The 27,922-nt window shown below is 40.1% G+C and overlaps 2 protein-coding genes across 3 annotated transcripts in view; one reads left to right on the forward strand and one right to left on the reverse strand.

The window, feature by feature from the left end:
* The window catches only part of mtus2a (microtubule associated tumor suppressor candidate 2a), a 43,865-nt gene extending 22,034 nt beyond the window's left edge, over positions 1-21,831 (forward strand). Inside the window, exons 5-16 of one of the 2 annotated variants that reach the window (XM_087847307.1) lie at positions 10,047-10,211; positions 12,867-12,965; positions 15,214-15,377; positions 15,461-15,586; positions 17,279-17,345; positions 17,669-17,883; positions 17,977-18,082; positions 18,188-18,261; positions 18,359-18,457; positions 18,590-18,709; positions 18,847-18,947; positions 19,088-21,831. In XM_087847307.1, the coding sequence (XP_087703433.1) occupies positions 10,047-10,211; positions 12,867-12,965; positions 15,214-15,377; positions 15,461-15,586; positions 17,279-17,345; positions 17,669-17,883; positions 17,977-18,082; positions 18,188-18,261; positions 18,359-18,457; positions 18,590-18,709; positions 18,847-18,947; positions 19,088-19,520 (1,769 nt within the window). In that variant the 3' untranslated portion in view covers positions 19,521-21,831. The remainder of the gene's footprint in view (positions 1-10,046; positions 10,212-12,866; positions 12,966-15,213; positions 15,378-15,460; positions 15,587-17,278; positions 17,346-17,668; positions 17,884-17,976; positions 18,083-18,187; positions 18,262-18,358; positions 18,458-18,589; positions 18,710-18,846; positions 18,948-19,087) is intronic. The other variant, XM_087847308.1, reaches the window with a different exon arrangement.
* Positions 21,832-23,298: 1,467 nt separating this feature from the next.
* stoml3b (stomatin (EPB72)-like 3b) lies at positions 23,299-27,462 on the reverse strand. The gene is made up of 7 exons (XM_006810110.3): positions 27,309-27,462; positions 25,051-25,154; positions 24,873-24,945; positions 24,710-24,792; positions 24,411-24,614; positions 24,037-24,171; positions 23,299-23,919 (listed from the first exon to the last, which is right to left on the reverse strand). The coding sequence occupies exons 1-7, from the start codon at positions 27,370-27,372 to the stop codon at positions 23,731-23,733; spliced, it is 852 nt and encodes a 283-aa protein (XP_006810173.2). The 5' UTR covers positions 27,373-27,462; the 3' UTR covers positions 23,299-23,730.
* Between the last annotated feature and the right edge of the window lie 460 nt (positions 27,463-27,922).

Raw genomic sequence — 27,922 nt, forward strand, 5'->3', positions numbered from 1 at the left:
TAGGACCCAAGGTGCAGACACTTGGAGGCAACACTTGAACTCAAGACAGCTTTAATGTTAAACTCAAATATAACATAACTGGAAATAACAAAATAAACTTACATCAGAAGACTGACAGAACACACAGCTAGATAAACGGTAGATCGCGACACGGACACAGAGAAACACAGGGCTTAAATACACAGAGGGAGCAAACAGGGAATGGGTAACAGGAGGGAAACACAGCTGGGGCAAATCAGGCCTAACGAGACAAGGGGAAGCGACACCAGATACATTAACATCAGACAAGGACCTTCAAAATAAAACAGGAAACATGACACAGACTGAACTAAAGACACAGACTAACACGCGCGCACTGCAACAGAGGGAACAGAGACGTGGGACCAGGGCAGACACAGACACTGACTGGACACGGGGATATAGCAAACAGGGGAGACAGCAACTAAGGATTACACAGAGACAAACCATCAAAACTCAAGCCTGTTATGAACTGGAAACTTCTGATTCATCAGCATCACTTTCCACAGTAAACAAATAATGGGTTGTTTTCTCGCCGTGGCACTGGTGCATTGCACAGAGTGGATGGAACAATGAATTAGGACTACCTCCAAATCCTTCACCTCAAATCAACACCTAGACGGTAAAATTTGTTCATAATTAAGTGCTCTAATAGGATAATGATCAAAAGTAATCAATTTACGTTCTTCATTTTATATAAAACCTTCATTTCTACAGTTTTTTTCTTAAAATAAAATATTTCAAATAATGTCGCACATAAGTGAAATTTGATTTAAGATATTTCTGCTGAGCAAACATTCATTAATTACATCAGGACACACTGCAGCTCTTCACATACTGTAATGATACACTTGTACTACTAAATCAGAGAAGAACAAACACGATGTGACATGATCTTTCTTGCTGGCACATTGTCTATTTAAAAAGCTCTCAGTATTAATGTGCAGTAGCCAATCACCTGTCGGTCAAAACTCCTTAGGCAGTTAAACCTTTATACATCAAATATACTCAGAAAGTGTAGCAGCACCTGCCAGGACAACAGAGAAGACTAGAATTTTTTAAAAGTAGTGCCTGCAGCAGAATATTCCTCTTCCTGCTGTTGAACGGCTGCAGCGTAAGGTGAAGCTAAAATGGAATAGAGGATGATAGACGTGAGAGGAGGAAGATTAAGGTCCTTTGATGTTAAGTTTTATGTGTGTGTCTGTTGGTGTGTTTGTACGTGGCATGCAGTGCAGCAGACAGAAGGGGAGAGCAGAAACATTTATTTCCACTTTTGACTCTGCGTGGTGCTTGTGGCCTTTATCAGTGAAGTATTTGAACTCTTGGCCCTTTTTGAACCCCCCAGACTAAACCGGGCTTCACTGCAGATCCTCCTTTTTCTTTCCTGCTGTGTGAGCACTTGATGAGCTTTAAACACAAGGTTGTCTGATGTCTTTTTGTCTTACTTTTCTTTGGAACATTCTTGGGGGGATAACTTTCACAGTCATACTAGCTCTTCTCTTTGCGAGATTAGGGTAAGTTGTCATACATTTATATGTATAATGAGTTTAAAACCACAACAATAAATGTATTTAGGAGTTTCTCTAATCCACATGATCAAAATTATAAATATACATATATATAAAAAAAATACATACACCCTCACTAATATTTGGTTAATTAGTCCTTAGCAAGTTGCACCTTGATCAGACACTTTTGGTAGTCATCAAAAAGCTTGTAGTATATTTTCAAAAGGGTTGAGGTCAGGTCTTTGGGAAGGCCATTTCAGAAGCTTAATGTTAACGTGATTTATCGATTTGAAACCAGTTTGATGTGTGTGTGAGATCATTGTCCTGTTGAAATATCCAATTGTGTCCATGTTCCAAACATCTATCTGCTGATTTGAGGTGAAGCTGAAGAATCTGAGGGTAGTCCTCCTTTCTCATTATTCTATCATCTTTGTTTAATAAACCAATACCACTAGCAGCAAAACAGCCCCAGAGCAGAATGCTACTACCACCGTGCTTGACAGTTTCTGCAGCGCTCTTAGATTTGAATGCCTCACTTTTGTCCTTCAAACATACCTTCTAGTTCTTGTAAATAAATAGCTTAATCTTTGTCTCCTCTGGCCATAAAACCTTTCTCCGGCATTTGGTTTGTTTATGTGGGCAGCTACAAACTTCAGTCGGGTTCAGTTGTCCATGGCAATGTAAAACTTGCTTTACTGTGTAAAGGAATGTAGGTGTTGCAGCATTTCCCAGTTCATTGCAGACTTCAGCCTGGTCAGTTTCTGGGTTGTTCCCAAACATCCTAAGCAACTCTTCTCACCTCAGGGTGACAATTTGTGTCTTGTTCCAGACCTTGACGAAGTTGTGATACATGCAATTAACTTGTACTTAAACACAGTTGTTTGAACTGATGATGCTGGAAGCTGCATTTGCGTAGAAATTACTCCAAGAGACCTTCCCAACTTGTGTAAATCTACAGTTCTCAATATTAGATCTTCCTATTACTCTGTGTGCTCTGGTCAATCCAACGAGTCCTGCCAAAGTCAGCCATGCAGTCAGTCATGATCACTAATGAGACATTAGTAGACATGCTTATTAAAAGGTTTAAGTGAGTGTATGTATACTTTTGACCCTGTGTGGTTTAGAGAAAATCCATAATAAATTCAAACTTGTGTAATTACCGTGACATTTATGCACATGATGAGTGTATATAAACATCTGACCACAACTGTATCAAACATTAGTCAGAGATTTAGCTTATATGGGTTTTTTCAATAATATATTAAAGCTGTCAAAATACAGGAAGACTGACGTTTCCTTTAAACCGAAGCTTTTCCTCAATTTGAATTTTAAATATTGTCAGTTTTACCCCCAAAAAACGCCTTTAGAAATCTTTATATAGCTCACGGCACTTTCTGAGAGACTGGTCCGTGTTTCTGCACAAACTCATTTGTAGAGAGAGGTTTGCAATACCTGATTTTCCTCTTCTGCTCTGGGATCTTTGCCCCGTCTCACCACGCTCCAGCTTCGATCAAAGAACAGAAAGACTGACAGATGCATTCTCACATCCTTCTGTCAAGGATGTCAGGGGAGCTCCAGCAACCTAGTACCTACTTGTGCACAGAGAAGCATTCCCCATTGATCAACAAGCAAAACGGACTCCGTTAGTGCTCTGGATGGTACTGATAGAAGAAATCATTAAGGAGTAACGCGTTTGGGAAATAATTGCAGGGCACTAGTAAAGTGGGTTAGAGGAATGTCCCTGGAGTGTATACTTCCCACTGTTGTAGTTCATCCTCCAGCTCAGTGGGTTGTGTGTGTGTGTGTGTGTACGGTGCAGGAGTAGTGTAGATAGTAGCTTCAGTAAAAATAGCTGATGGCTTGTTCAACTATAAGCCATTCAACTTTATTATTATAGTGGGATGAAAAAAGAGTCATATAGCATCAGGAAACTGGGGAAATTAATGAAAATTATTTGCATGGCTGATACTATTGGAGCTAATTGGAATTAGAGCATTTTTCTACATAGGAACATAACATCCACACACTAAGCTAATACTAGGCTAAACTGCTTTGACCATAATTGATTCTTATCAGCAGTTTGTATATAAGTACACATGGCAATATGTATGAGTTAGTCTAGAGGCTAGAGTAGAGTAACTAGAGGCCCGTAGGTTATTCTACCTGGCATTGATTAGCCATTAATTCAATCCATGCTTTAGCCCAGTGGCTGACATCTCCCAAGATGTTTCATGTGTGTGTGTGTGTGTGTGTCTGCGTGCTTTTGCATTGAACACACCCCTCTTGCATCCGCACATGAAAGAGGGGTGTGTGCTGTTAATTCCTCTGTGATTGACAGACTCTGTTTCATAGCTGAGAGAAGATTCCAGCAGAAGACAGTTGATTAAGCCTGTGCCTTTGAGCAACACCGACTCCATGACAGAAACTCAATCGCCAAAACAAACTGTGTATTATCAGCTCTATTTGTCTTGTCTTGCGATAATAAAATATTGTAAGAAATCAAACGAAGGGCGGGCTGGAGCGAGCAGGGAGCTGAGGGGAGAAGAAGAGCTGAAGGGAGATGCAGCGGTGAAAGCAAATTCAATGAGTCAAAATGAGCTAAGGGGAGAGAGGAAGGAAGACGGGGGGAAAAGGAGCGGAAAGCGAGGCATGCGGAGATCTGCATAGAGAGGAGAGTGAATGCCGTACCCCAGATGCCATGGCTCAGATCTAGTCTCTGACTCATGCTCGCTCACTGTGAACAGATGGTTTCTGTGGTGCATGTGCGCACACACTTATAAGCAATCGCACACACACACACGCTGGTGGAGGAGAACATTAGATGGGCCAATTAGATATGGCTGGCATTCTGTGGTAGAGGAGAGAAAAAACTAACATGGCAGAGGCTTATTGAAGCGGCAGTGCTCTAGCGGTGAGGATGGGCTCGACGGGGCTGTTTATTAACTGCTAAACTCCCACTCTATTTCATCCAGCTCTGTGTTAATTGAGCTTTACGAGCTTAAAAGATGCTTTAGACTGACAAAGATGCATGCATATTAATCAAGAGGCAGAACCCCTGTCCTTCGTTCTCTCCCCGCTGAGGAGCTCTTATTGCTATTTTAGTTTTTCACTGATGCATCTCTTAGAAGAAGCAAATAACTCCAGGAAATATATTTTTTAATGAGATAATTGCAGGACGGCAAACATTTTTGAAAAGATTTTGGAATAATAAAATAGCTGCTAACACAAGCTAAGTTTTGTTTGAGTTTTGTTAGAAAGTTTCATGTTGTCAGCCAATATCGTTTCTTTTCCTGTTTTTTATTTACTAGTTTTTGCCTTTTTATTATATTTTTTATTTTACAGCCTCAAAGGCAACCTCTTTTATAGACACATAAATAATGTCGTCACACTTGTTATATGTAATTTTGTGGCTGAAAAATGTAAGCTTGTAAAATTAATAAATTAATATTTATTTTTTGCTTTGTTCTTTCAGAAGCCTAAACAGGGAGCTTGATATTATCCCAAAAAGTGTCAATAACTAACAGGCGGGTGTAGCAGCACCATGGTGGTAAATGCATTTTCATTAACTTATTCTGTAAAAGGCTTAGCACCTGGAGACAGAGTCTGAGTACTGCTAAAGTAGTGCTGACTGCCTGTGCTCACTTCTCGTGCTGTTGCCTCAGTGAGTGAAATGACCGTTTTTGTCCAAGCTTGTGACCAGAAGCTGAAAGAAATGCAGAGCAAACGGCTCGGCTTAAGAACACTTCAGCAGGGATGATTCTGGCTGTCACTTTGAACCCAGACTGTGGTTAACAGATGGTCTCCTACTGCCTCCTCTCTCCATCCTAAATCTTTTGCTTATTCTCTCCTGCTTTGAATTTTCATAAATCTTCTTTCTTCAAGACTGATCAAGAGCCTAACAGCAGTGTTATATTTAACCTCCTAGGACCCTGCGTCCACATATGTGGACATCACATTTTATTTAGACCAAAATACTCACTTTTGCTCTACAAGGGCCTGATATCCACTTACGAGGACATTATACTGCCACTGTTCTATCAAAATTCTAACAAATATCCTCATTTGTGGCTCTCATTTTTCCTAGAAACAAAAATCAGGTAAAAAAACAAAACAAAACATTTGATAATTCTTTGTTTTTACATTCATCGGGCCCCAATATGCCCAAATATCAAAGAGAAATTAAAAATGCATGCTCTGGAAGAGTTCGGGTCTTAGGAGGTTAATCAAGAGAAATTGCTTTTCCTCCAGCCTAACTCATTCCTTAAGACTGAACTTTAAATTGCCATTTGACTGCTTTCAGTCAGTGCTCCTTATCATAGAGGAGCATCTCTCTCTTGTTGACCATGAGAGGAGAAACGCTGTCCTTTTAGCTGGAATGAACTTTTAATCTCTTGGCATCTGTGTCCTAGGAGAGGAAAGGAGGCCCGAGGCTGCTGCCGTCAGCTCCTGTGTTATCATTTAATTCGACTGTCTACAACCCATGCCTTTGCTCTGTGGGGTTATTAATTTGATATTTATATATTCAGATATAACCTTACCATGACTTTCAAGAACATCACACATCATTGTAGCGTTTTATTCCCTGATATAAAACTGAGAATTGTGGGATGTACAATTCCGTGCGTTTGCAAACTGTTTTTTAGTTACCATGAGAAGACATTTGGTGACAATCTTAACTTAAAGTTTTAAGTTAAGGTAGCTTGAGATCAATTTCAGTTTGGAGCATATTTAAAGCCACACTTTCTAATTTTGAACCAATCAACCTCCTTTGTCAATTCCAGGTTGCACTTTCAATTAAAAGGAATAATGTAACCTGAATATTGAATATCAAATCTGTATCTTATTCTATGTTTTATTCATCTTACTCTGTTAGCATGCTTTGGAAACCCAGTATTCGAGTTAATCTGCTTGTTGACCAGTTTCTAATATTTAATATTATTAATGTGATTTTATCTAGATAGCTTTTCTTCCAAATATTCTTTTACTGGTTCATCTACAAATACTGGATAGAGTCGATGGAGTCAATTTCCCTTCCTTATGTAGCTAGATTTTTTTTTCTTTTGACAGTTGTTCTGAATTTCATTTATTCCACCTTTAAAACCAGCTGAAGGAAGGAATCAGCAGGAAGCCATTAATAAGCAGAACAAATTATGGCCTCTGATGAATATGAGTTTCAAGCTTCATTACACACGCTGTCTTTGGCACTGAACAGTGTTAAAGGAAACTGACATCTGTCTGTGAGAACATGTGGTCTAATTAAAAAAAAGTTAAAAAAGTTAAAAATAGGGTTAGGCTTAAAAGTCGGTGTATAAATGGAAGACATTTTCAGTAGGTTTACACACTGACTTCAAATTCCAGTTATATCCATACACGTGTTGTCTAAATGTTTACAAAAGCAGCTTGCGAGCAAACCTGGATCTGTTACTTTTAACTTTGTGAATTAATTTATAGCTGTTTGTTTTTCTGATTATTTCTTCTGCACTATAGCATGTATGATGAAAAAAAATGCACAAATGCAGAAACTCAGTCATTTAAGGCACAAGGTGTAATCTCTGTCTTAAGGTATTTGTACGTTTGTTGTTAAACAAAAATAAGTGAGAGAAAATAAAGGGATGGATTTATTGATTAAAACACAAAGAAACTGCATTAATTAACATTAGCTTAAAGTTAAACATAATAATATTAACAGGGAAATGATGATATCTGTTCATTGTGTCATCACGAATACTTTTTGTACTTCTTTTGTTCTTCAAGTACAAGTTTGAGTGTAGTGATTTTAAATGAAATATTTGCGCACTGTGAGGCTGCTTCATCTATTTATATACAGGACGCGAGTACCTCCAGCTCAGTAGGTATTAACAAGAAATGCTCACAAACCACGACTTAAAACATCTATACTCTTCCACTTGTTCTTATCGCAGGAGCCTATCCCAGTTAACATATGATGAACGGCAGAGTACACCCTGGACAGGTCGCCAGTCTGTTGCAGGGATAACACAGAGAGACAGACAACAATATGCTCTCACATTCACACCTATGAGCAATTTAGACAATTTAGAATCAGCAGTTAACCCAACCCAACTAGGTTATTTGTCTTTGGGAGAGAGCTGGTGAAGGAAAGGAAAGGACGTGAAGGAAATATGGTGAAATCAAAGTCACGATCTTCTTGGTGTGAGGCAACAGTGCTAACCACCACCGTGCTGCCCTGACTTAAAACAGGACCAATGTAACCCCTTTACCTGCATTACCTTCATTAGTTATCTTACAAATATCTCAAAGAATCTGTTACCGCATGGTTCTTCTTCTCATATAATACATAATACATCATTCGCCTTTTTGTTGGGTGGTAGGTGTTTTTCAGGGAAAAAAATGGGGGCTATTGATTTGTCATGTCAGCACTGCAAGCTGCACTGCAAGCTCCTACATCAACGCCTGCGTATGCATGTTTGCACCTGGATGCATTCCCCCTGGGTTACTTTCAACGTGAATGGGCTTGATCAGTTCCGTGCTATAAATGTGAATGTGAAAAACACCAAAGAGTTCATGTCGCAGTGAGAACGAAGCATTTGACTATTTTACTTTCAAATTAAAATGTCGTTTTTGCCAGTGAATACCACTGAAAACCAAAAAGCCAGGTCAGTTCTGCTGGTCTTGGTTTAGCTATGAGGAACAAACCCATCCAATAAAATGGCCTCCCGCTGAGAACAAAAGCCTGCTGTCTTTTGTCCTCAGCTGTTTCCTCTTATTCATGGTCCCTTTTTCATTTCTTTGCTATTTTTCATCCGTCTCTATAAAATACTAAGCTTGCTGCCGGCTCCATTGCAGCACCAATTATTGCTCCTTGTAGGTCTTTTTATATCCTTTTGTTGCCTTCCTCCTAATTCCATGCATCCAGCCTTTTCCCTCTTTCTTCCTCTGTTATCCATCATCAGCTGGCAATTAGCCAATAAGTGATGCATATCAGCTTGATAATGAAATGCATCCCCTCTTTTCTCCTTCTCTAAGCCCTCAAAATAGTCGCCATCTTCTCTTTCACAGCATTCCCCAGTTTTGTATTCCCCACATCATCGTTTTCTCTTCCTCTCTGTGCTCCGGGAGTTCATTTGTCCATATTTGACCTCTGATGAATGAGCTCATCTCTGTTTATATCGGCCAGCCAACTGATCTATGTCAACTCAGTTTAAATGTTCTAGGCTAGGTTTTCATCTTTTAAACCTCTAATATAAAGGATGCTGACAGGTTGAGCCACAGAGCTCTGTGAACGTAGTCCACTCCACTCTCCAAGATTAGATTTGAATGAGATAAACTGACCATATCTTCAGCTGGTTAATGAGAAAGAAATGCTGTCAGACTGTCAGCAGCCTTAGTAATGAACTCCCAGAGGAGCTCTGGGATAATATGGAAGCTTGGGGAATGCAACATATGTCAACTGTGTGCTGACAAATCAGTGAACAATAAGACCTGCTAGTTAGGTTAACTGGTGACTCTAAATTGGCTGTAGGGGTGGATGTGAGAGTTTGCAGTGATGGACTGGTGACCTGTCCAGGTTGTTTCCTGCTTCTCACCCAGTTAAACACCCCTAAATAACTCTAATTTACACAAGCAGATAAGAAAATAGATGGATGGAACTGTAATGAAACAATTAAATTAAAATTAGGAAATAAAATATATTGGTCGTTAGAAAATTTGGATTGCAGAGTACACACTGAACAATTATAATTATAATCTTTGGACTCTTAATGCTTGTAATAATTCTACTTAAAGCTGATTGTGGAATATTACATATAATATTGCTGTTTTTATATTTGCACACTATTCATGCAGCAAAGAGCAAAGTAAGTTTGCAGTCGCTATGGGCTTGCGGCTGGTCAAAGGAAAGTATTGATAGATACATTCTAACAGGATTTTTTTCCTGTGTTGTTAAGCAACCAACTTGCGTTACAGTGAGGTACAAGTTGTTCTAAATGGCTTAATGATAATTTCATAGCTTCTTTCGATCAGCTTTAAAACCAATTCTTAATCCCTGTTTGATGGAAAAATGTTGAAGCTTGAGAAATGCCGGTAATCTCTTGTGTCACTATTGATCAGGAACGAGGAGATGAGCAGGATTTATGCCGTGCGAGAGAGAGTGTGTAAACTATCTGTCAGTTTTTTAATAGATTAGAGCTCCATTAAGAGTCAGGAAGAGCAGTAATCATTGCAAGTATACATGTTCCAAGTATTGTATGCCTGTCGATGTGTCCCTGTGTAAACAAATCCCTGTATGTGTGTGTGTTTGAGATTGTGTGGGTATATGAAAGACAAGTGTATGTCCCGGGTTAACGGACAAGAAATTGGGGGCGGCAGCAGTGAGACCCTGAGGTTAGAAACCATTTCCCGGTCCAGTGACCCTAAATTCAGTCAGAATATAGCCCTGTCCAGTTATAGGAATAATATGTGATCGCAAGAGATGTGAAATACAGAAAATAGGGCAGAAAACTCTGAAGGTAATGAGTTGTTTTTTTTTTTTTTGTATTCTAGGTCTGAGTGTGAGTGAGGAGCCTCCTCTTCATAGAGTGGCAACTGGCACTGCGTCGACAGATCACCAGAGAGGGGCACAATGTCGCAGCAACAGCCTCCAGCCCCCCTCCACTCCGGCACTGCCCCGACGCTACCTGCCACCCCAGTCAAGAAGCTCCCCTGGAGGTCAGTAGTTTTCCTGGAATAGCGCACAGAGTCTTGGTTTGATAAAACTGAAAACATTTTTTTGTTTTTTCTGTGATTTGGCACAGCTAACATTTCTGCACTACCACGCATCAGTTTAAACCCATAAACCCTGTGTAGTAAATGTAGGAAATATATATTTTACATGCACATTTGTTCTCCATGGATGTGTGCAAAAGAGAGAGATGCATGTTTCCAGTAACAGATTGTGTCCTATTGTCTCACGCTGTTGTCACATATGTGGTTTACAGGCACGTATTGTGCACATATGTTAAAATAATTAAAAATATCATGAGAAATCCACATTAGGGGAGGCACACTGTACAGTATCCAATTGAGTGCCACCGGGAATAAGAGGATGGAATTGACAGCAGCAATGTTCTTTTTCAAATGCATTTGTATTATCATACATGAATTAACACCAGGCGCTCCATAGTATCGCACTTCACTCTGCCACATTTATATGATGTTATAAAAATGTCCTGTTTCTGCTTGAATAGATGACACAGAGCTACATGTTCTCTTCTGTGACATAAGCGAAATACATTTGAGACAAAACAATGCAGACATCGCTATTGTTGCCAACAGGTTCTTATCAGGAATGCAGACGGTGTTGTGGGGATGAGAAAATATCCTTCACCCTGTGTGCCCTGAGCTGATACAGAGTGTGTTATGAATTATTGATGTAGAAAGTTCCTGGCAACCTGACTCATACCCTTTTTTTTTATATTAGCGTTGCATTAATGCTTTTTTTGGCTCTCTATAGGGTTGTACAGACTCATATGTACAGTCATGGCAATAAAACAGAAGGTACACCATCTTTGAATTCTTAGGTTTTATGCATCAGGTCCTACAATGAGGTAAATAGAACCTCAGATGAGCACCAACACATGCAGTGTGTCATTATTTATTATTTGCTTACCAAAAACCAAGCCGAAATTGTCATGGTCTGGCTGGCAGACCGTGGGGATGTAAGGAATGAGGACCCAAGCGCGGAGCTCTGTGTGTGGACAGTGCGTTTATTTACAGTGTGGTAAATACTGATGCACAATTAATCCCCGTGCTCCCCAAGACTCCCGCGTGTGTCTTCCAGTGGCGTCCGTGTTCGTGCGCCCCGCTGTCGTGACTGTGCACACCCTGTGCGTGCTGTCCTTCCTCTCCACGCTCCTCCTGCAGGGAAAACAATGGAAGCAGCCGTTAGACACTGACCCCTTCGGGCAAACACGATCGGTACTTCCTGGACTAACACTGACTTGGGAGTCTAACTCAATGATCCCACGTCGGTGGGAGCTCCAAGACTCTCCTAAGTAGCTCCCCCGACGAGCCCTGATCAGCAGCAGGTGTGTGGCTTGGGTGTGGCCAGTCCCCTAGCAGGGCCACACCCACCAGGCCTGAAGGTGCCTGTAAACAAGTGTTCAGACACACCTGCACCCATACACACACCCACACAGACACTCATATCTACAAACATGGAGAAGAGGGGCAGCAACACCAAAAATACATATAATGTCACAAGTCCATGACTGCCCAGGGATCCTGGGTCGCTCAGACCCAGAACGCTGACAGAAATGCAGAAACTGTATGTGGAAAAACTAAATACACCCCCATGATTAAGTAACTTGTAGAAACACCTTTAGCAGCAAAAAAACTGAAGTAACATGTCATGAGCAGTGTAGTATGTAGGCAATGGGAAATGCAGCTGTGCTATCCTAAACAGCTTCTCATCACAAGCATCTGCTGACCTTTTATTTTCAAGTAGCCCATCCAGATTTAAATTCAGATTCTGCAAAGCCTCACTGTGTGTTCGAGTCAGTACGGTGATGTGATGTGACAGTGTGTGGCAATAAAGATTCCCTCTGAGAGCCACATTTGCATGATTTTACCAAAACATGCACACTGAACACCGCACACACAGTGTTGCTGCAGAGCAAAAGAAACCTCCAGGGTTATATGGGGATTTGTTCAGGATCAGAGGCTTCTTTCCCGTAACAGGTCTAATTAGTTTCTTTTCAAGGTCTCGCTCCCACTCTCCTGCCTGCTTCACACCAGTCTCCCTGCTAACCTCTTGAAACGTCCTTCCTTCCTACTTCTTTATTTGCGTCACCTCTTTTTTCTCCTCCACTTAGAATTTCTCGCCCCAATTTTCTACATTTTGAGCTCCCGTGTACTTGTTTCAAATCCAGCCACTTGTTCTTACATTCACTAGTTCTGCAAAAGATTCAATGCGAAACGCAGGAGAATGTTTTTGAGGGTTGAAATAATATTAATAAATCACTGGGAGTTCCTAATTGTTGCCTGTCTTGACTACAAAGTGCAATAGTGTCACATAGACGAAGGAGGATTTTTAGCACATCTGCTCAGCTTCTTTTTGACCCGCAATCCTGTGGGACATAGTTATACTACACAGCAGGGGGGATGTAGCTGGAGATGAAAGCAGAAGGGGTAACTGGAAAGATTGGAAAAAAGTTATGAAAGGGGGAAAATCAGCCAAGAAATGGAAAAAAAAGTACAGTAAAAAAGATTGAGGCAGGCAGGCAAAGTTGATTTGACACTCATGTGTGTATATCTCACATGCTGCACTAGCCAAATGTCACTGTGTGATATTCGGAGCCTAATCAATACCTTGTGTTGTGACAGTGAGCAGGAAGGAGTTTCAGCGGAGTTCAGAAGTCACACGTTCTCTCCCGTCCTCCCCAAAAAGGCTGGCTGTGGTTCCTCCCAAACCTCAGTCTCCAGGTGAGTTTTTCCTCTTTGTTATTTTGCAAAGTGTAGATATATGGAATGGTGGTTTTCTTTGTCTACAATACAAAACAGAGGTGCTAGAAATCAAACAGTTTGACTCGCACACAGGGGCAGAAAACTATTGATGGTAATATAGACACCTGTGCTTGTCCTACGATGGCAAGTCCAAAAAAGCCTGTGCCAGAATCCCACTGGCTGACTAATTGTACACTATTCACCCTGAACAATAAGACTTAACACGTATTGTATAGCTCCACCTCACTCTGCTCTGGGGTGTCCCGCCCACCAAATATTTATAAAACCCAGATGTGGTTCTAAACAGTTTGAGGTGGAGATTTGTGATATTTAACAATTTCTTCTATGTTTCTATGGTTTCATCCACGTGGTCTGGAAAAAGCAGAGTAATTTTCTTTTGGGATTGCGGAGAGAATCCAGATGTTTCCTAGCAGAGTCAAACACATCTCCTCAGGCCACTTATTTTCTCACTTTAGTGCTGCTGTTCACCTTTGCCTTTACTGCTACTTTCTCGGACCTCGTCTACTCCTACACGGTCCCAAAATGAAAGCATTTTTCTTCTTTCAAATTCCCAGCATCATTGATTTTGCTCTTGTTTACTGAAATTTGCAGACTGTTGTTCCACCTTGAAGTTGCTCTGGACACGATCCCAGCAAGATGCTAGCGAGAGAAAGTGAAACTGATATTCACCTCGTGAATATCTCGGCCTTAATATCTTTAAGAACACCCTAAAAACACACAGACAAACACTTCCATCTATGCTCTCCGCAAGATATGCCATTACCTTTTCTCATTGTTTCTTCTATCGTTATTTTTCATCCATCCACCTCTCCGCTCTCATCTGCATGCTGCCTTCACACTCATCCATATAGGCTCATTTAGTATTCAGTATCCTCTCTCTAACCTTTCAAGTAGAACCTGCACATGTCTGTGTGTGTGCACATGCACGCTTGTGCACATGTGCCTGAAAAAGAGGCAGAGAGCATTTACTGAAAATAAGGGAAAGGGATTCCTAATAAGGCTTCAAGGCAAAGAAAGGACATTGAGATAGATGGAGCTCTGGAACAATTGCTGACGCTTGCATTTTTTTTAACAGATGGCATCAAAACATCTCTGCAGTTTTTTATCTTTTGGTCTTTATTTCAGTCATTTTTTCAGAGAGCTACTCCTACTAATGTGTTACATTTCTACCCGAAGCCCTTTGGTTATATTTGGTTAAACTGGTTATAGACATCAATCACCAAGACAGTTATTCAGTTCATCTGCAGCTATTCCACTCTATCCATTCGTTGCTCTTTTTTTCTTTCTTTTTTTTTGTATTTTACCCTCCGCACCCCCACCTCCCTCCAAACAATTTTGCACTCATTACCTGGGACCCTGCTCCCCAAGCCCAGCCTCGTGTTGCCATGGAGACCACTCCCCATGCTCCAGCAGGCCTGAATTATATGGTTGAGGCAGTTGATTTGGTGTTCTGCTGTGATTTTATTTTGTGTGAAAGCACACTTCCACCTACAGGCTGGTTTGTGAGTCTGTTGCTAGAGTAAATTTTATGGTATACACACACTCGCACTGTAACAAGGTGACACACAGGTTAATCGCCTTGCTTGTATGTCAGCTACGATTTAATGATTGTGCCCCTTCAGACACCGTTACTTTGATGTGCCCAAATGTTTCTTTACATATGCATGTTGTAAATAAAACACCCACGTTAGCATAATCTATATTACTGCTGCAGTTAAATCGTTATATGAGAGACGTTTACACATTTATCATGAGTTTAAATGATTCATTACGAGAAACTACCTCAAGACTGTATATATAAAAAAAAGATTTAATTAAATTACTACCATTTGTCCTGAAAATGCGATCACTGATTCACCAGTTGAATTTTGATGTTTAAAATTGCCAGATTCCATTACTGATATTTTTTTGGTTTCATGTATTTACTTCCTGTTTGTTACCTCTTTATGCTGGGAAACTACTGAACTGTTTTAAAAGTGTCTCTCCTTTTTGTCTCTGTCATTCAACACTAAAACTGATGTGACAGAACAGATAAACTTTGGCCTCGGTATATATGTTTAATTGGCTGATGTTCAGTTGATACATTTGTGAGTCCCTAATGTCTTGTTAGTTTCCTTAAAACACACACACACACACACACACACACACACACACACACGCACACACGCTCATTCTAACCTTATTTGATTGTCTTTGTTGCGTGCAGCAGCAGTCCGGGGCTCAGCTCCCTCTGGGTCCCCTCGCCGCGTGGCCCCCATGAGGCTACAGCAAGAACAGCAGGAGAACCTGCAGAGAGAGAAAGAGGAGGCTCAGCAGAAAGAGAAACAGAGGCAAGCGGAGGAGAGGGAAAAAGAAAAGCAAAGAGAAGAGGTGGGTAACTGAGAAACTCTGCAGCACCGTTTGGGCCGTGCTCCGTTCTGTTCATTCCGGTATTATTCTGTGTCGCTTTTCAGGTTCAGAGGCTGCAGGGACGCTGCGAACAGCAGGAGCGGCAGCTGAAAGCTCTTAGAGATGAACTGAGGAAGACATCGCTGGGTCTAGAAGCTTTCATAGTCACCACTCAGCATTATTGCCTCAAGGTAGCAAACTGGAATGATACTGTGCACAGTATTACTGTAATCACCATATTAAGGCTTAAAGGTTCACCTGCCATCCCGTGCAGATTTACAACATAATACCGCAGTCTTAGTGTTTACACCAAGCCTAATATGTATGACACACGTGCACACAGTGCCCAGCGTGAATTTAAGGGCACATGCAGTATTTAACAGCATGAAGTGTTCACAGCATGGTCAATGAGATGCTGGATGACAAACAGTTTGAACAGTGTGACTGTGGAAAGGGTCTACCAGAGTTCAGTGTGTCACTGATCTGGTTTCTTCCAGCTCTCTGTCTAATGGGATGATTTCACCTCTGAGGTGCTGTGGTAGTAATACCAGTGGCAGACTGTCGGGGGACTGTCTGACTTCTTTATGGTCATTGTCTGAGTGCTGCAATCACAGGTCCACACTGCAGATATACAAGACAGGGAAAGCACAAGTGTGACTTTTGAGTGGATTTGAGCTCCCTCTGCTGGCATCAGTCAAAAACTACAGCTAGAGCATTGTATATAGTACTGTGTAAACAGTTCTGTATAAGCCAGACTTTCTTGTACTTTTTTTAAGCGGTGTTAAGTGATAGGTAGGGTTTCTGAAGGTCTTTGGCATCATTGGCTGCTTTTTCACTCATTTTCAGTCCTGTACGTGAACCCGACCATTTTCTGATGAATGGCCTTTTGTTTAAGCCACTTAACATTAACCTATGAATCATTCACACACACAAAAAACACCTAAACTAGTGTGGTGTCTAAACATAACACACAACTTAGCAAAAAAAACAATTTGAAATCTTTGGGCACTTTGTTATGTGTCACAAACGCACATATGTTTCCCTTTTCTCAGGCAGAGCCTACCAAAATTACTAAAGACAACATAATCTGACATAAAAGAGTATTTTTGCACCAACAAGAAAATGCAAATTTGAAACTTTTGGTTTGAATCATTGTCATCATGTATGAGAGAAGTAAAGTGAATGTCTACAGCCATCTGTGAACCACAGTCAGGGCTCTGATATGGTTTGAGGCTTTAATCAGTGCAATAACATCTGGAAAGCTTCTGATTAGCAACAGAATTTTTTTTTTTCTAGCAGTAAAAAAAATCCCTCACTGCTATTTAAGGTAAAGATTAAGAGCTGTTTGTGGCAGTGTGGATTTTTGGGTACATTTCAAATCAAAGCATGCTGTCCACTACGTTGGTTAATGAATGAAAAAAGGAATCTGTTACTATACCCATCAACCTTACCTGTAACCTCACAAATAACATCCTAGTAAGTGAATTGTACAAAGCAGTAATACTCAATTTAGGGCATGAGCTAGACTTTTTTCTACTTTACTAAATTCAGATTATTTAACAGGTTCTTACAATGTTTATTTTTCTGTGTAATCTTTTAAATGTAACTAAAGCAGTCTGTACTGCAGCTAAAATGAACTATATATGTGACTGATCTGCCAAACAAACCCAGTGTCAACAAGTTTTTTGTAGGTACAAGGCCAGTAAATCCATAATTAAATCATTTCAGATAGACTATTGGCCTTCTGTTCATTATTTAAACTTTTATTATTCTCTTTGGCCAAATTCAAGGCCAGTCTGAGGTCATTTGAGTTTAAGAATTCCAGTTGATTTGTACTTGGGCTGTGCACTGTGTCAACAATGACGTTCATTTTTGTTTTTCAGAATGAAACCGCAGAAGAAAATCAAAGGAAGTTGTCTTTGGAAATGCAAAAGATCAGAGAGGAAATGGGTAAAAATCAAATCACTTAAAGTAATGTACGGCTGTTACATTAACTAAAGCACAGTTTATGTATTCTAGTTAGAATCACTAGACCATTATAACTACCTATTCACACCTGGGCTATTCATACAGTGAATTGTAAAGGTGTAATCAGTGTAAAAGGCAGATTTTTTTATTTTTACATTTTATATTTCAACACAAAATGACTTGCATTAATGATTTCCAAATAGAAATGTTGGTTTTAAGCTTTCTATAGCTGCTAATGTAATTAGCAGACCTCATCGCGTAACAAGATGACAATATCAATAAGATACAATGTCCTTCATGCACAGCCTCAAACTCAGTGCGCTGGGAGAGACTCCAGAGAGAGAAGGCAGCGCTGGAGGTGGCGTTTGAGCGAGAGCTGCAGGAGCTGCAGCTGCAACAGGAGGCAGAGCTGGCTGCTGTGGAGGAAGGACTCAGGAAGTGTCACTCAGCAGAGGCGGAGCACCTGAAGGCAGAGCATCGGTCAGAGATGGAGGAGTGTAGGACTCAACAGCAGGAGCAGGTAGGAGAAAGGCATCGGTGGGAGGAGACTGGTTTGTTTCTGTCATTAGCTGGCTTTAACGTGCACGTGTACACGTGTGTGGCTGTGCGTTAGATCGAAGAGATGACAGTCAGCCATCAGGCAGCCATTCAGGAACTCAGAGACATGCACAACATCACCATGGCAACACTCCATGAAGAGCACGCCCGTACTATGAGAGGTATGAATGTGGGGTTTGTTTAATAAAAAAACACGATATGATGCAAGCACTGCAGGAAGTCACACCACCTCTCTTCTTTTACCATCCTTGTAATTTTGCACGTAGACTTAAGGAAAGCTCACGAGCAACAGAAGATCCTTCTAGAGGAGGACTTTGAGAAGCTTAGACTTTCTCTACAGGTATGATACTGTAAAGAAGATCTTTTTTAGGTTTAAATGTAGACGTTTGTACTGGTACAGTGTGTAATCTTGTATTTTTGTGTGTGCATTTTCTCAGGATCAAGTGGATATGCTCACCTTTCAAAACCAGAGTCTGAGGGACAAGGCCAAACGCTTTGAGGAGGCTTTGAGGAGGAGCACAGATGAGCAGATAGTGGTGAGTAAATACCCTGAATATATATACAAAGAGCGCAAACAGAAACTTGGCATACTTCTGAGACGCTGGGTGCCTTTTATTCAAACACTCCCTTTCATTCATTTATTTTTAAATGCGCTTGTTTTATGGCAGGATGCTTTAGCGCCATATCAACACATCGAGCAAGACCTCAAGAGTTTGAAGGAGGTCGTGGAAATGAAGAACCAGCAGATACACCAGCAGGAGAAGAAGATCTCTGACCTGGAGAAAGTGGTAGGCTCAAATAAGCCACCTTAACCAGCATCTTCTACACTGCCTTTTCCACAAATTCACGCTATTTTGAATAGACAGAAAGGTCAGTGTAGTCTGTATAATGATAGATTGCGGTATGGTTGTTTTCTGCTTTTGAGCAGGCCCAAAAGAACGTGTTCCTCGAGGAAAAAGTGCAGGTTCTGCAACAGCAGAATGAAGATCTTAAAGCTCGCATTGAAAAGAACCTAGCCCTGTCCAGGTAAGAGGCATCGAGTCATCATCATTAACATTAATGCTCAGCATTCACTACTTCATGCCTACCTCTGCTGTAGGTACATCCAGAGTCAACCTTTGAGGCGAAAGTTAACTTTACCTCCCTTTTTGTCTTTTTCCCTGCAGACAACTGTCTGAGGAGAACGCAAACCTCCACGAGTCCGTCGAGAAGGAGAGCACTGAGAAGAAGCGCCTGAGTCGGAACAACGAGGAGCTGCTGTGGCGTCTCCAGACCAGCCCTCTCGTGTCTCCAGCGTCCTCCCCACTCCACCGCTCCTTCTCTACCTCACCACTTCCCTCATCCCCATTATTTTCCTCTTCACCTGTAGCAGGGTGTGACTCCCCCACTCACTGCCATGGCTGTCCTCAGCAGGCCCAGTACTCCTCTCCCTCCCACAGAGCTGCTGCTACCAATCAGAATCTCTCACCGGGACCAGCCACACCCACACACAGGGCAGTAACTAATCAGAATTACTCCCCCACCCATGTCACACCCACGCACAGGGCATCACGCAGTCGCTGTAATTCAAATACTTCTCTCAGCTCTTTGCAGAGATAAGTTCTTTCCCTTCTAAATTTTCTCTTCTGACTCATTTGACCTTTATTTTATTTTCTCTTTCCCAACCTTCAGTTTGTTTGTTTTTGCAAGCCTGTGGTTTCCAGTCATCACAGCATAAACTGGACAGACTGTACACTCAGTGCTAAAGCAATGAGGTTACACAGTCCTGTACTTTTATCAGGCTCTACAGCTGTTGGTGTCCATCATATGAAAGTATCATCATACACAGAAACACAATGTGGATACATACTGTGATAATGACAGCGAGCTCTGTTCCTTTTCCCCAGCCCACACTTTTACTGAAACAGTCTTGACTTGTAGGTTGTAGATAATGTATGATAGCGGCACAAACGGTGCTGTAAACTTCCCCTGCATGGGTAGTTGTGAGTCCTGCACAGTACATAGTACAACAGTGCACATTTACAGATGGAAAGTAGCACACTGCTGGCACCACAGCACATACTCTGGTGTGGTACGAACACAAATATATCAACTATGTAAAACAAGCTATAATTTCTAATTGGGATTAGTTTCCCATGCTTTCATGAATTCATGAATTAATGTTTCTCCTTTTTTGGATTGTATCTCTAAAAAAATCCCTAACAAAGCGCCTTAAACTGGGTCCTGCAACCTCACCAGCAGAGAACGACCAATGTTTTATTTATAAAGGACTTTGGATAAAGAATTGGTTTGTATATTTAAAAAAACATCTGAAAGTCATGTTTCTTACCTTCCTCAAACTGTATTTAAAATTTTGTAATTACTTAATTTTAGCTGACAGATTTACTTGTGTGGAACAGCCCTCCTTGGAACCCCAGCCATTTTTATCAGCAAAACACAAAGAACTTATGTCTTTTAAAACCTTGCCAGGTCTTCCTACACATGAGCTACTCTTCACTTCTGGGATCCCTCAGGTCAACTTGCAAAAACTATGTCTGCCATTTTGGATTTACCTCAGTGGGAATGTGCCGTCTGTTGTGTCTCTAGCTCAACGGCAACGTCAACAAAAATCACACAGCTACCGCGGAGCTCAAAGCTAAGGGGGGAAAACCTAGCACAGGAATCACTGTTTTAAATGTTGTGGATTTCTTTATAAAGAAACGTTTCTATCTAATTTATTACATGTGTTTTGCTACTTAGCAAGCATGTACTGTGAAAGTCTTCCAGTTTTAACATGGAACTTATTATTGCTGTGATTTGTCTATTTATTAAGCTCGAGGTGTGAAGAAGATAAATGGCGTTAGTTACTTATAAAATATCACCTACAGGTCACAAGTCGAACGTGATGTACCTGAGGAGAAAGCGGATATATACTGCATATTATGTGACTGGTTGTCTTCACACATGCAGTTTTTTGCAAAAGTTTTGCACCTCTGAGGAGACTGCAAAGTTTTTGAAGTGAAACCCTTTTGCCCAGATTCTTGTTTCATTAACTTAAGAAAAATTGCAGCATGCACAAAATTGATCTTACTATTTAATAGCTAGCTAACTTTTAAAGCATCAAAGCTTTGTTAAATTAACAGACCTTAAAGATTTTTATAAGACAACATGCTGTAAAGAATGTAATTTGCCCACTGATGCACAAACTTCTGCAGAAAACTGTACATTGATGGTGTCGTATGGTAAAATATAGTATCTATAAGCTATGTAAATTTTCAAAAACGAATCCTCCGTTTACCTCTTCGTGGTGTAGTACAGTAACGTAGTCCTTTGGTCTGTTAACTTCTTCAGATATTCTTCTGGTTTGTTTATCTGAACAACACTTTTTATTCTTTGATTATCATGTTGTTGCGAGCTACGCTGGATTTCCGGTGTGCGAGAATATATTGTTCAGGGAGTTGTTTTCTAAAATTAGATTAGAAATCCTTTCTTTTTTTATATAAATATATAGAGAGAGCTTCTCAACACAGCATTATACATTTCCAAGATATTCCCCAAGATAATTTTTCATTTATATCAAATACAACAGAGAAACCAACAACTGATATATACAAATGAGAAATATTTTATAGCACACAGTATGTTATACCTGCCTCCTGTACTGTACTCTTCAGATTAACTTCCCCTCAGGGTCTTAATCTCTCGTCCAGCTTCGAACAAGCCAAGTTCAAAGTTGTGTACAGTATAATCTCAGATTTACTCACAAATAAACAACAACAACAAAACAAAGCTAAAACAGTTCAGATGTGTTAAAAAGGGGTCACTGTAAATAAATCAGGCCCAGGAGAAAAGATGAAGTTGGCAGCGCTAATGGGAGCATGAGTTAGATTTAGAAGCTGATCAAATATTGTTAATAGTTTAATAGATGCATGAAGGGGGGGGGGGGGGGGGGATAGGGCTGCGTCGGGGGGCGGGGGGCACCAATTCTTAACATTTCTAAAACCGCCCCTGGTTACATCTTCTGTTCACTTACAGATGAAAATGTTACCAGCATGTAAAATATATGGCGTTTCTGAGTTACCAGTTTTTCATTACCTTTAACTAAAGTCGTATTTGCTATACCAGCACTTTTGACAGTCCTGAAAAGAAAGAAAGAAATAAAAGCGGGATTCTTTTCATGGATCTTTTTTTTGTATGAGACGTACACAGGGTTAACTGTTCTTAAACGAGCGAATGTCGGCGTTGAAAAAGGGAAAAAAAAGTATCTCAATTGTGTCTGATTTTGTACCTATACTAACAGTTTTTGAGAATGTCAAAAAGAACATGCCAGTCAGAAAGTCACTGTGTTTTCAGTTTTTTTAGGACCACAATTCACCGACACTGAAAGATTCTTTAGGTTTCTCCTAAAAAGTTATTTAAGCTGCAAAAAACTACAGTCAACATGGATGCAACAAAACTACTGTTTACAAGTGACAGCGCAAAGTTACCAGTGTCGTATTTAATGAATATTTCACCACTGAATGGACTTTGATTTCTAAACAATGAACTGGTATTGTAGTGACCCTGCAATGTGTCCTGTGGACATCTTACTATGTGCTGAATGTCAAAAACCTAACCACTGCGTTTTAGGTTGTTTTTTTTTCCTTTTTTACAATTTGTTCATGTGATTTTGTTTAATATACAAGGACCTTTTGTCTGACGACTATGTAGCAGCCATTTAACATGTAGCACTTGGCTGAGCCTCCCCGTAATACACGAGTAATTTATTCCATTTAGTAGGGGGCAAAATGCCCATTTTAATATTTAAATGCTGTCGTAGCAAATGTTTGTCGACTTTCAGCTCTTAAATTTGAATTTGTGTGTGTAAACTATACAAAGACTCATTTTGGAACTGGTAGAGGAACAAGGTTTATAGAATATTGTTTGTTCTGGCACTGATTGTACGTTTGAATGTAAATACATTTACAACATGAGCTGTGTCTTAGTGCACCAACAGAGTAATAGAAGCATGTTTTTTGTTTTGTTTTTATTTTCTGTCTTTGCTGTTTTATCGCTCTCCCTTTCTCTTATTTAACCTCTCAGCATTTGTGATTGTCAAAAATGTAACTGTAGCGTAGGAGACCTAGAAAATGAAGAATGAAATAGTTCATCAATGTAATGTGATGCACAGTATGTTGATGCCTTTGATTTGTTCTTTTTGGGGGAGAGCAGAGTATTAAAATGTTTAAGAAAAGTGAGGGAAATCCTTGTGTTCATTTTAGTAGTACTAAAGTGTGTTTAGCTGCTGTATATTCAGAGCTAGTTTAATAGTTCAAAGCCCTGACTTACTTTTTTGTCATCACTTGTCTTTTCTTCAAACAACAATCTTCTCATCTTTTAAGACGCCACAAGATGTTACTTCTTTTTATATTACTTTTATTTTTGGAAATGAAAGAATCTTTTGGTAGTTAACAAATAAATTCAAAAGAGAAATAACATCGTCTGTTAAGCGATGAGAATATAAACTATAAAGAATGTTACAAACACAATAATTACAAAGCAGCAAAAGCTTTGTTCATTTACAGAAATATAACAAAACATTCAGTCATTCATGCACTGTATAATGAATTGCAGACAATTTACTGCAAACGTTTATCAGAATATTGTTCTAGACAAATAACAACAGGTTTAGTCAAGTCACACCTTGAAGTAAACATGAAGATTTTCTGTGATTACTCTTTGGCATTCGCAACAGTTTTTTTGTTTTTTTTTATGCACATACATGCAAATCAGTCGTTTGATTCAAACTTCACGATGAGCAACAAGCTGAGGCATCATCAAGCCGGCGACCTCACTTCCTCATGAAGTGGGAAATGACATCCATGGGCAGGGGGAAGATAATGGTGGAGTTCTTCTCTGCTGCGATGGTGTTGAGAGTCTGGAGGTAGCGAAGCTGAAGAGCTGAGGGAGACTCGGCAATCACAAGGGAAGCCTCTTTCAGGGCACGGGATGCATTCATCTCACCCTCTGCTGCGATCACCTGTGCGTGGATCAAAACAGAGTGAGTGATCAGGAAATACAAAATAAGTCATTTAAAAGTCAAAAGCGTGAAAATAATGCACTTCTAGGAAGTATTTCATGTGTGACATTTCCAGACCTTAGCCCTGGCCTCTCGCGCGGCCTCGGCCTCAGCGGCCATGGCCCTCTGCAGCTGAACCGGCAGCTTCACGTCTTTTATCTCCACACGCTCCACCTTGATCCCCCAGTTGTCTGTGGCTTCATCCAAGTTAGACTGGAAAAGTCAAGAAGACGAGATGATCACATCTACAGCTTACAGTGTAAATACACAGTATGTTTGGGAAACAGAGCAGATACTACGCACATCCGAGTCTTTTTTTAGGTATTAGAAATATGATGCCAAAAATAAAATGGAACTGGGTTTTTCATATTCAGATTCATCTAAAGGGGATTTTCTGGCTTCTGAAAAACCTCTAAAAACCACATCACACATTCAGGCTTCAGGTTTTATACCTGCATGCTGTGAGCGATGCCCTCGCGGTCAGACAAGACTTCAGCCAGGTTCTTGGTTCCCAGGACATTTCTGAGGGTGGTTTGTGCCAGCAGGCGGGTGGAAAAGTCAGCATTGGTAACATTGGCCACAGATGCGATGGGGTCACTGACGCGGAAGTAGACCACGCCATCTACGCTAACTGTAACTGAATCTTTGGTCAGGATCTATAAAAGAAATACATATACCAGCATGATGAGTCATTTTATAATGCTGCAAGGGGGCAATTTTACATCATTTTGTTGTTTGTCTACAATCCTACCTCTTGTGGTGGGATGTCAAATGAAATGGTTCGCAGATCCACTTTCACAAAGGAGTCAGTGCATGGCAAAACAAAGAAAATCCCTGCGGACAATGTAAATACAGTAAATACAAATTCTTTTGTCTAAAAACCCAACAAATGTGCAAACCCTGAGCGTTTCTACCTGGTCCTTTAGGCTTCCTGTCTGTGATGCGGCCCAGCCGGAAGATGACAGCTCGCTCATACTCCTGAACGATCTGCAAGACCACCAAAAACACAAGCTGAGTTCATGTTCACAGCAGCAAAGGAAGCTGTGGTTTCAACTCCTCGGCCCACTGTGCTTATTTAGTTATCTCACTCACCTTCAGACAAAACCAGATTGTTATGGGGAAGAGCAGAACTGTGAACAGGCCAGCGAGTATAACTATGATCCAGCCGCACGCTCCCAAAGATCCTGTGCGTTCGGCTAAAGAGAGAGAAAAACAGAGACGGCATGTGTTTAAATGTGTTTGGCATACTTTGACACCCATACGTGGATGGAGAGGAAAGTTACCTTGTTATAAGTATTAGCTTTAATCACGCTTACATAGAAAATTGGATCTGATTCAGTGAGGTACACAAAGATCTTCTTCAAGCTCTAAAGCTTCAGCTGCTAAAAGATCAACAAACTATTCAAAAGTGGATTACGTGCCGACAATTGTAATGAATATTTTCCCACAGTTCATAATGGTCTTATTGTTGGCCTGCTCCTCACATTTCCAGCTTATCTTAAATGTTGGGTATAAACAAAATTTGAAAACACTCTCCCATGCTCTGTGCACACACTGAAATATTTACTCACGCAATACAATCTTGGGATTTCTGCTTTGTTTGTGAAAAGAGGCCATTAAAAACAGAGAAGGGTCAGTGTATTCCAGACTCATGGTGTACAGTCTTTCTCTGCGGTTTTGTGACGTGGCCATTAAACAATGATGTTTATCTTTATGCTGGATTATTAAGCAGCATCAGAGAAATGTTGTAATGTTGAAGCGTAAGTCTCAGTTTTATGGCTAATTTATCTGCTTATTTTATATGTGAGCTGGTTTTCATTGGGAATAATAAAAATAAAATGAGCGCCTGGAATTGTAACAAGGCAAAAAAAACCCAAAAAAACTGACTAATCTGCTTAAATTTATTGTGGATCCCTTTGGAACTGGGGGTGAAATATTTTGGCTTTTTGTATCTACCACACAGGACACCTGAGGGACGGCTTTTAACCCTCATCTGCCAAGTAGGCCGCCACACAATGCAAAAGTGCGTGGGTGGAAAGCAGAGCACAGGCACGGGTAAATAAAAAGGCCTGTTTACACAGTTGTAATTCATATTTTCCTTCAGACAATTACACTCACACTCAGTTTTCCATCCCACAGTTTACACAAATGTTTAGTCATGCAATATCATCTCCTTAAAAAAAAAAAATTAATTTGGGAGGGGTGCTATGTGTAATAGGTTACACCTCTAATAACAGCATTTGAGCCTCTTTATATGGTTTACAATAAAGGCATTACAAGATGACTCCAATGTGAATCACTAAACAGGGCTACTATAGGATGATCTTAAGTATACTTTAATATAAAGTTGAGAGATGACCTTTATGTTGCTATTATGCTCTGTGGTATCTTTTCTGTGGTAAAAAAAAAAAAAAAAAAAAAGGAGGTGTTGTTTATGCTTTCAAACAAGGGGACATCGATCAGTAACAGGAAACAGCTTCCTGTGGTTTGAATGTGTTGCTGTGAGACTCAGACCACTGTGCTGAAGTCTGCAGGAGTTTCAATCCACCTTGCAAACCCACCTCAGATGTTTCATATGTTCTATGGCTATTATTTAAAAGTTATATATTTTAAAAATAATACAAGATGATCATGTTATTTCAATCACAGCTTTCATTGTGCCTGTTTTTAATATCTGTATATTTCATTTTAGAGAAAAAATAATAAGCATACTTGCATACTTTTAGTTAAGTTGTAGAAACTTAGCTGAGACATTTAAGGAAATCTTAGCTGTCTCAGTACACTAACCGATCTCTGCACCCAGGTAATATTTTACCAACGGCAAAAATAGAAATGCTGCCCGCACAGCTATGCGTTTGGCATTATCTTGTCCGACAGGCTGGTGATAATAAAAACAATGGATAAAAAAGTGATATGGAAACAACCCCTTATCAACCCCCACATAAAGGACATTTCCATACATGCGAACATGACAGCGCTCCCTTTTCACCAGTGCACACACACATAAAAAAGTCACATGCTTTGGGACTGTTTGTCTTGGTGGCATGTGATTTCTGTCACTATGACGATAGAGTCAAACTATAACCCTAGTCTGTTTAGCTGCTTTCCATCTCCACACCGACTATACAGATATAAAACTGATACTAAAATAACTCACAGAACAAGGATGATATTTTACATGTAATTGTTGGCGAACAATAACATTGTGCCTTGTTGGAGAAGGATATAACTCTGTTCTCGAATGAAGTAGTAGTAGTAAGAGTAATAGCTTACTTAACACAGCCAGTAACAGGATATCGAACCCTAAAAAAACGAAGTAATAATAATAATGATATTGAAAGTCAGCTTACATATCAAGTCCTCTTTGCTCATTCCTCTCCTCTTCTGGCTTTCCACCTGGTCTTCCATTTCCATATGCTGGTAAAACTGAAAGTGGTTAGTAGGAAGTGCGTTTAGACAGAGTTTGTTGAAGTGTGCCTGAACTAGAGCAAGTGCGCCTTTTAAAGAAGCCCTGCTGCAATACAATGTGGCTCAAGGTGTAGGCGTGGCTCTGATTCAGGGTCAATCATCGCCAAAGTAACAGAGTACTATCGTCATGATTCTTCCAGGTAAATGGATAATCTTAGAGGCTGTAAAATTATAGATAGCACTTGTAAAAAAAAAAAAGAAAAGAAGAAGAAACTAAAAATCCACGTGACATGTGTGAACCACATGGGAAACAGTACAGTATATCGATATATTTATTACTATAAACTTTTATTTCTGCTATGATGTTTACATAAAAAAAATTTATTATAATTCTGTATTTTCATTATTTTTGTATTTCTTAATGCTTCAAGTTTAACACTAAAGATCTTTGGGTTTTATTTAATTTTAAGATAGACGGATAGATAGCAAAGAAACAAATCATTTAAATCAAATAAGATACAATTTGTGTTCACGATTAAAATGTAACTTATAATAA

The sequence above is a fragment of the Neolamprologus brichardi genome, chromosome 10 (genome assembly GCF_056152115.1).
Source record: "Neolamprologus brichardi isolate AB-2024 chromosome 10, ASM5615211v1, whole genome shotgun sequence".
NCBI lineage: Eukaryota > Metazoa > Chordata > Actinopteri > Cichliformes > Cichlidae > Neolamprologus > Neolamprologus brichardi.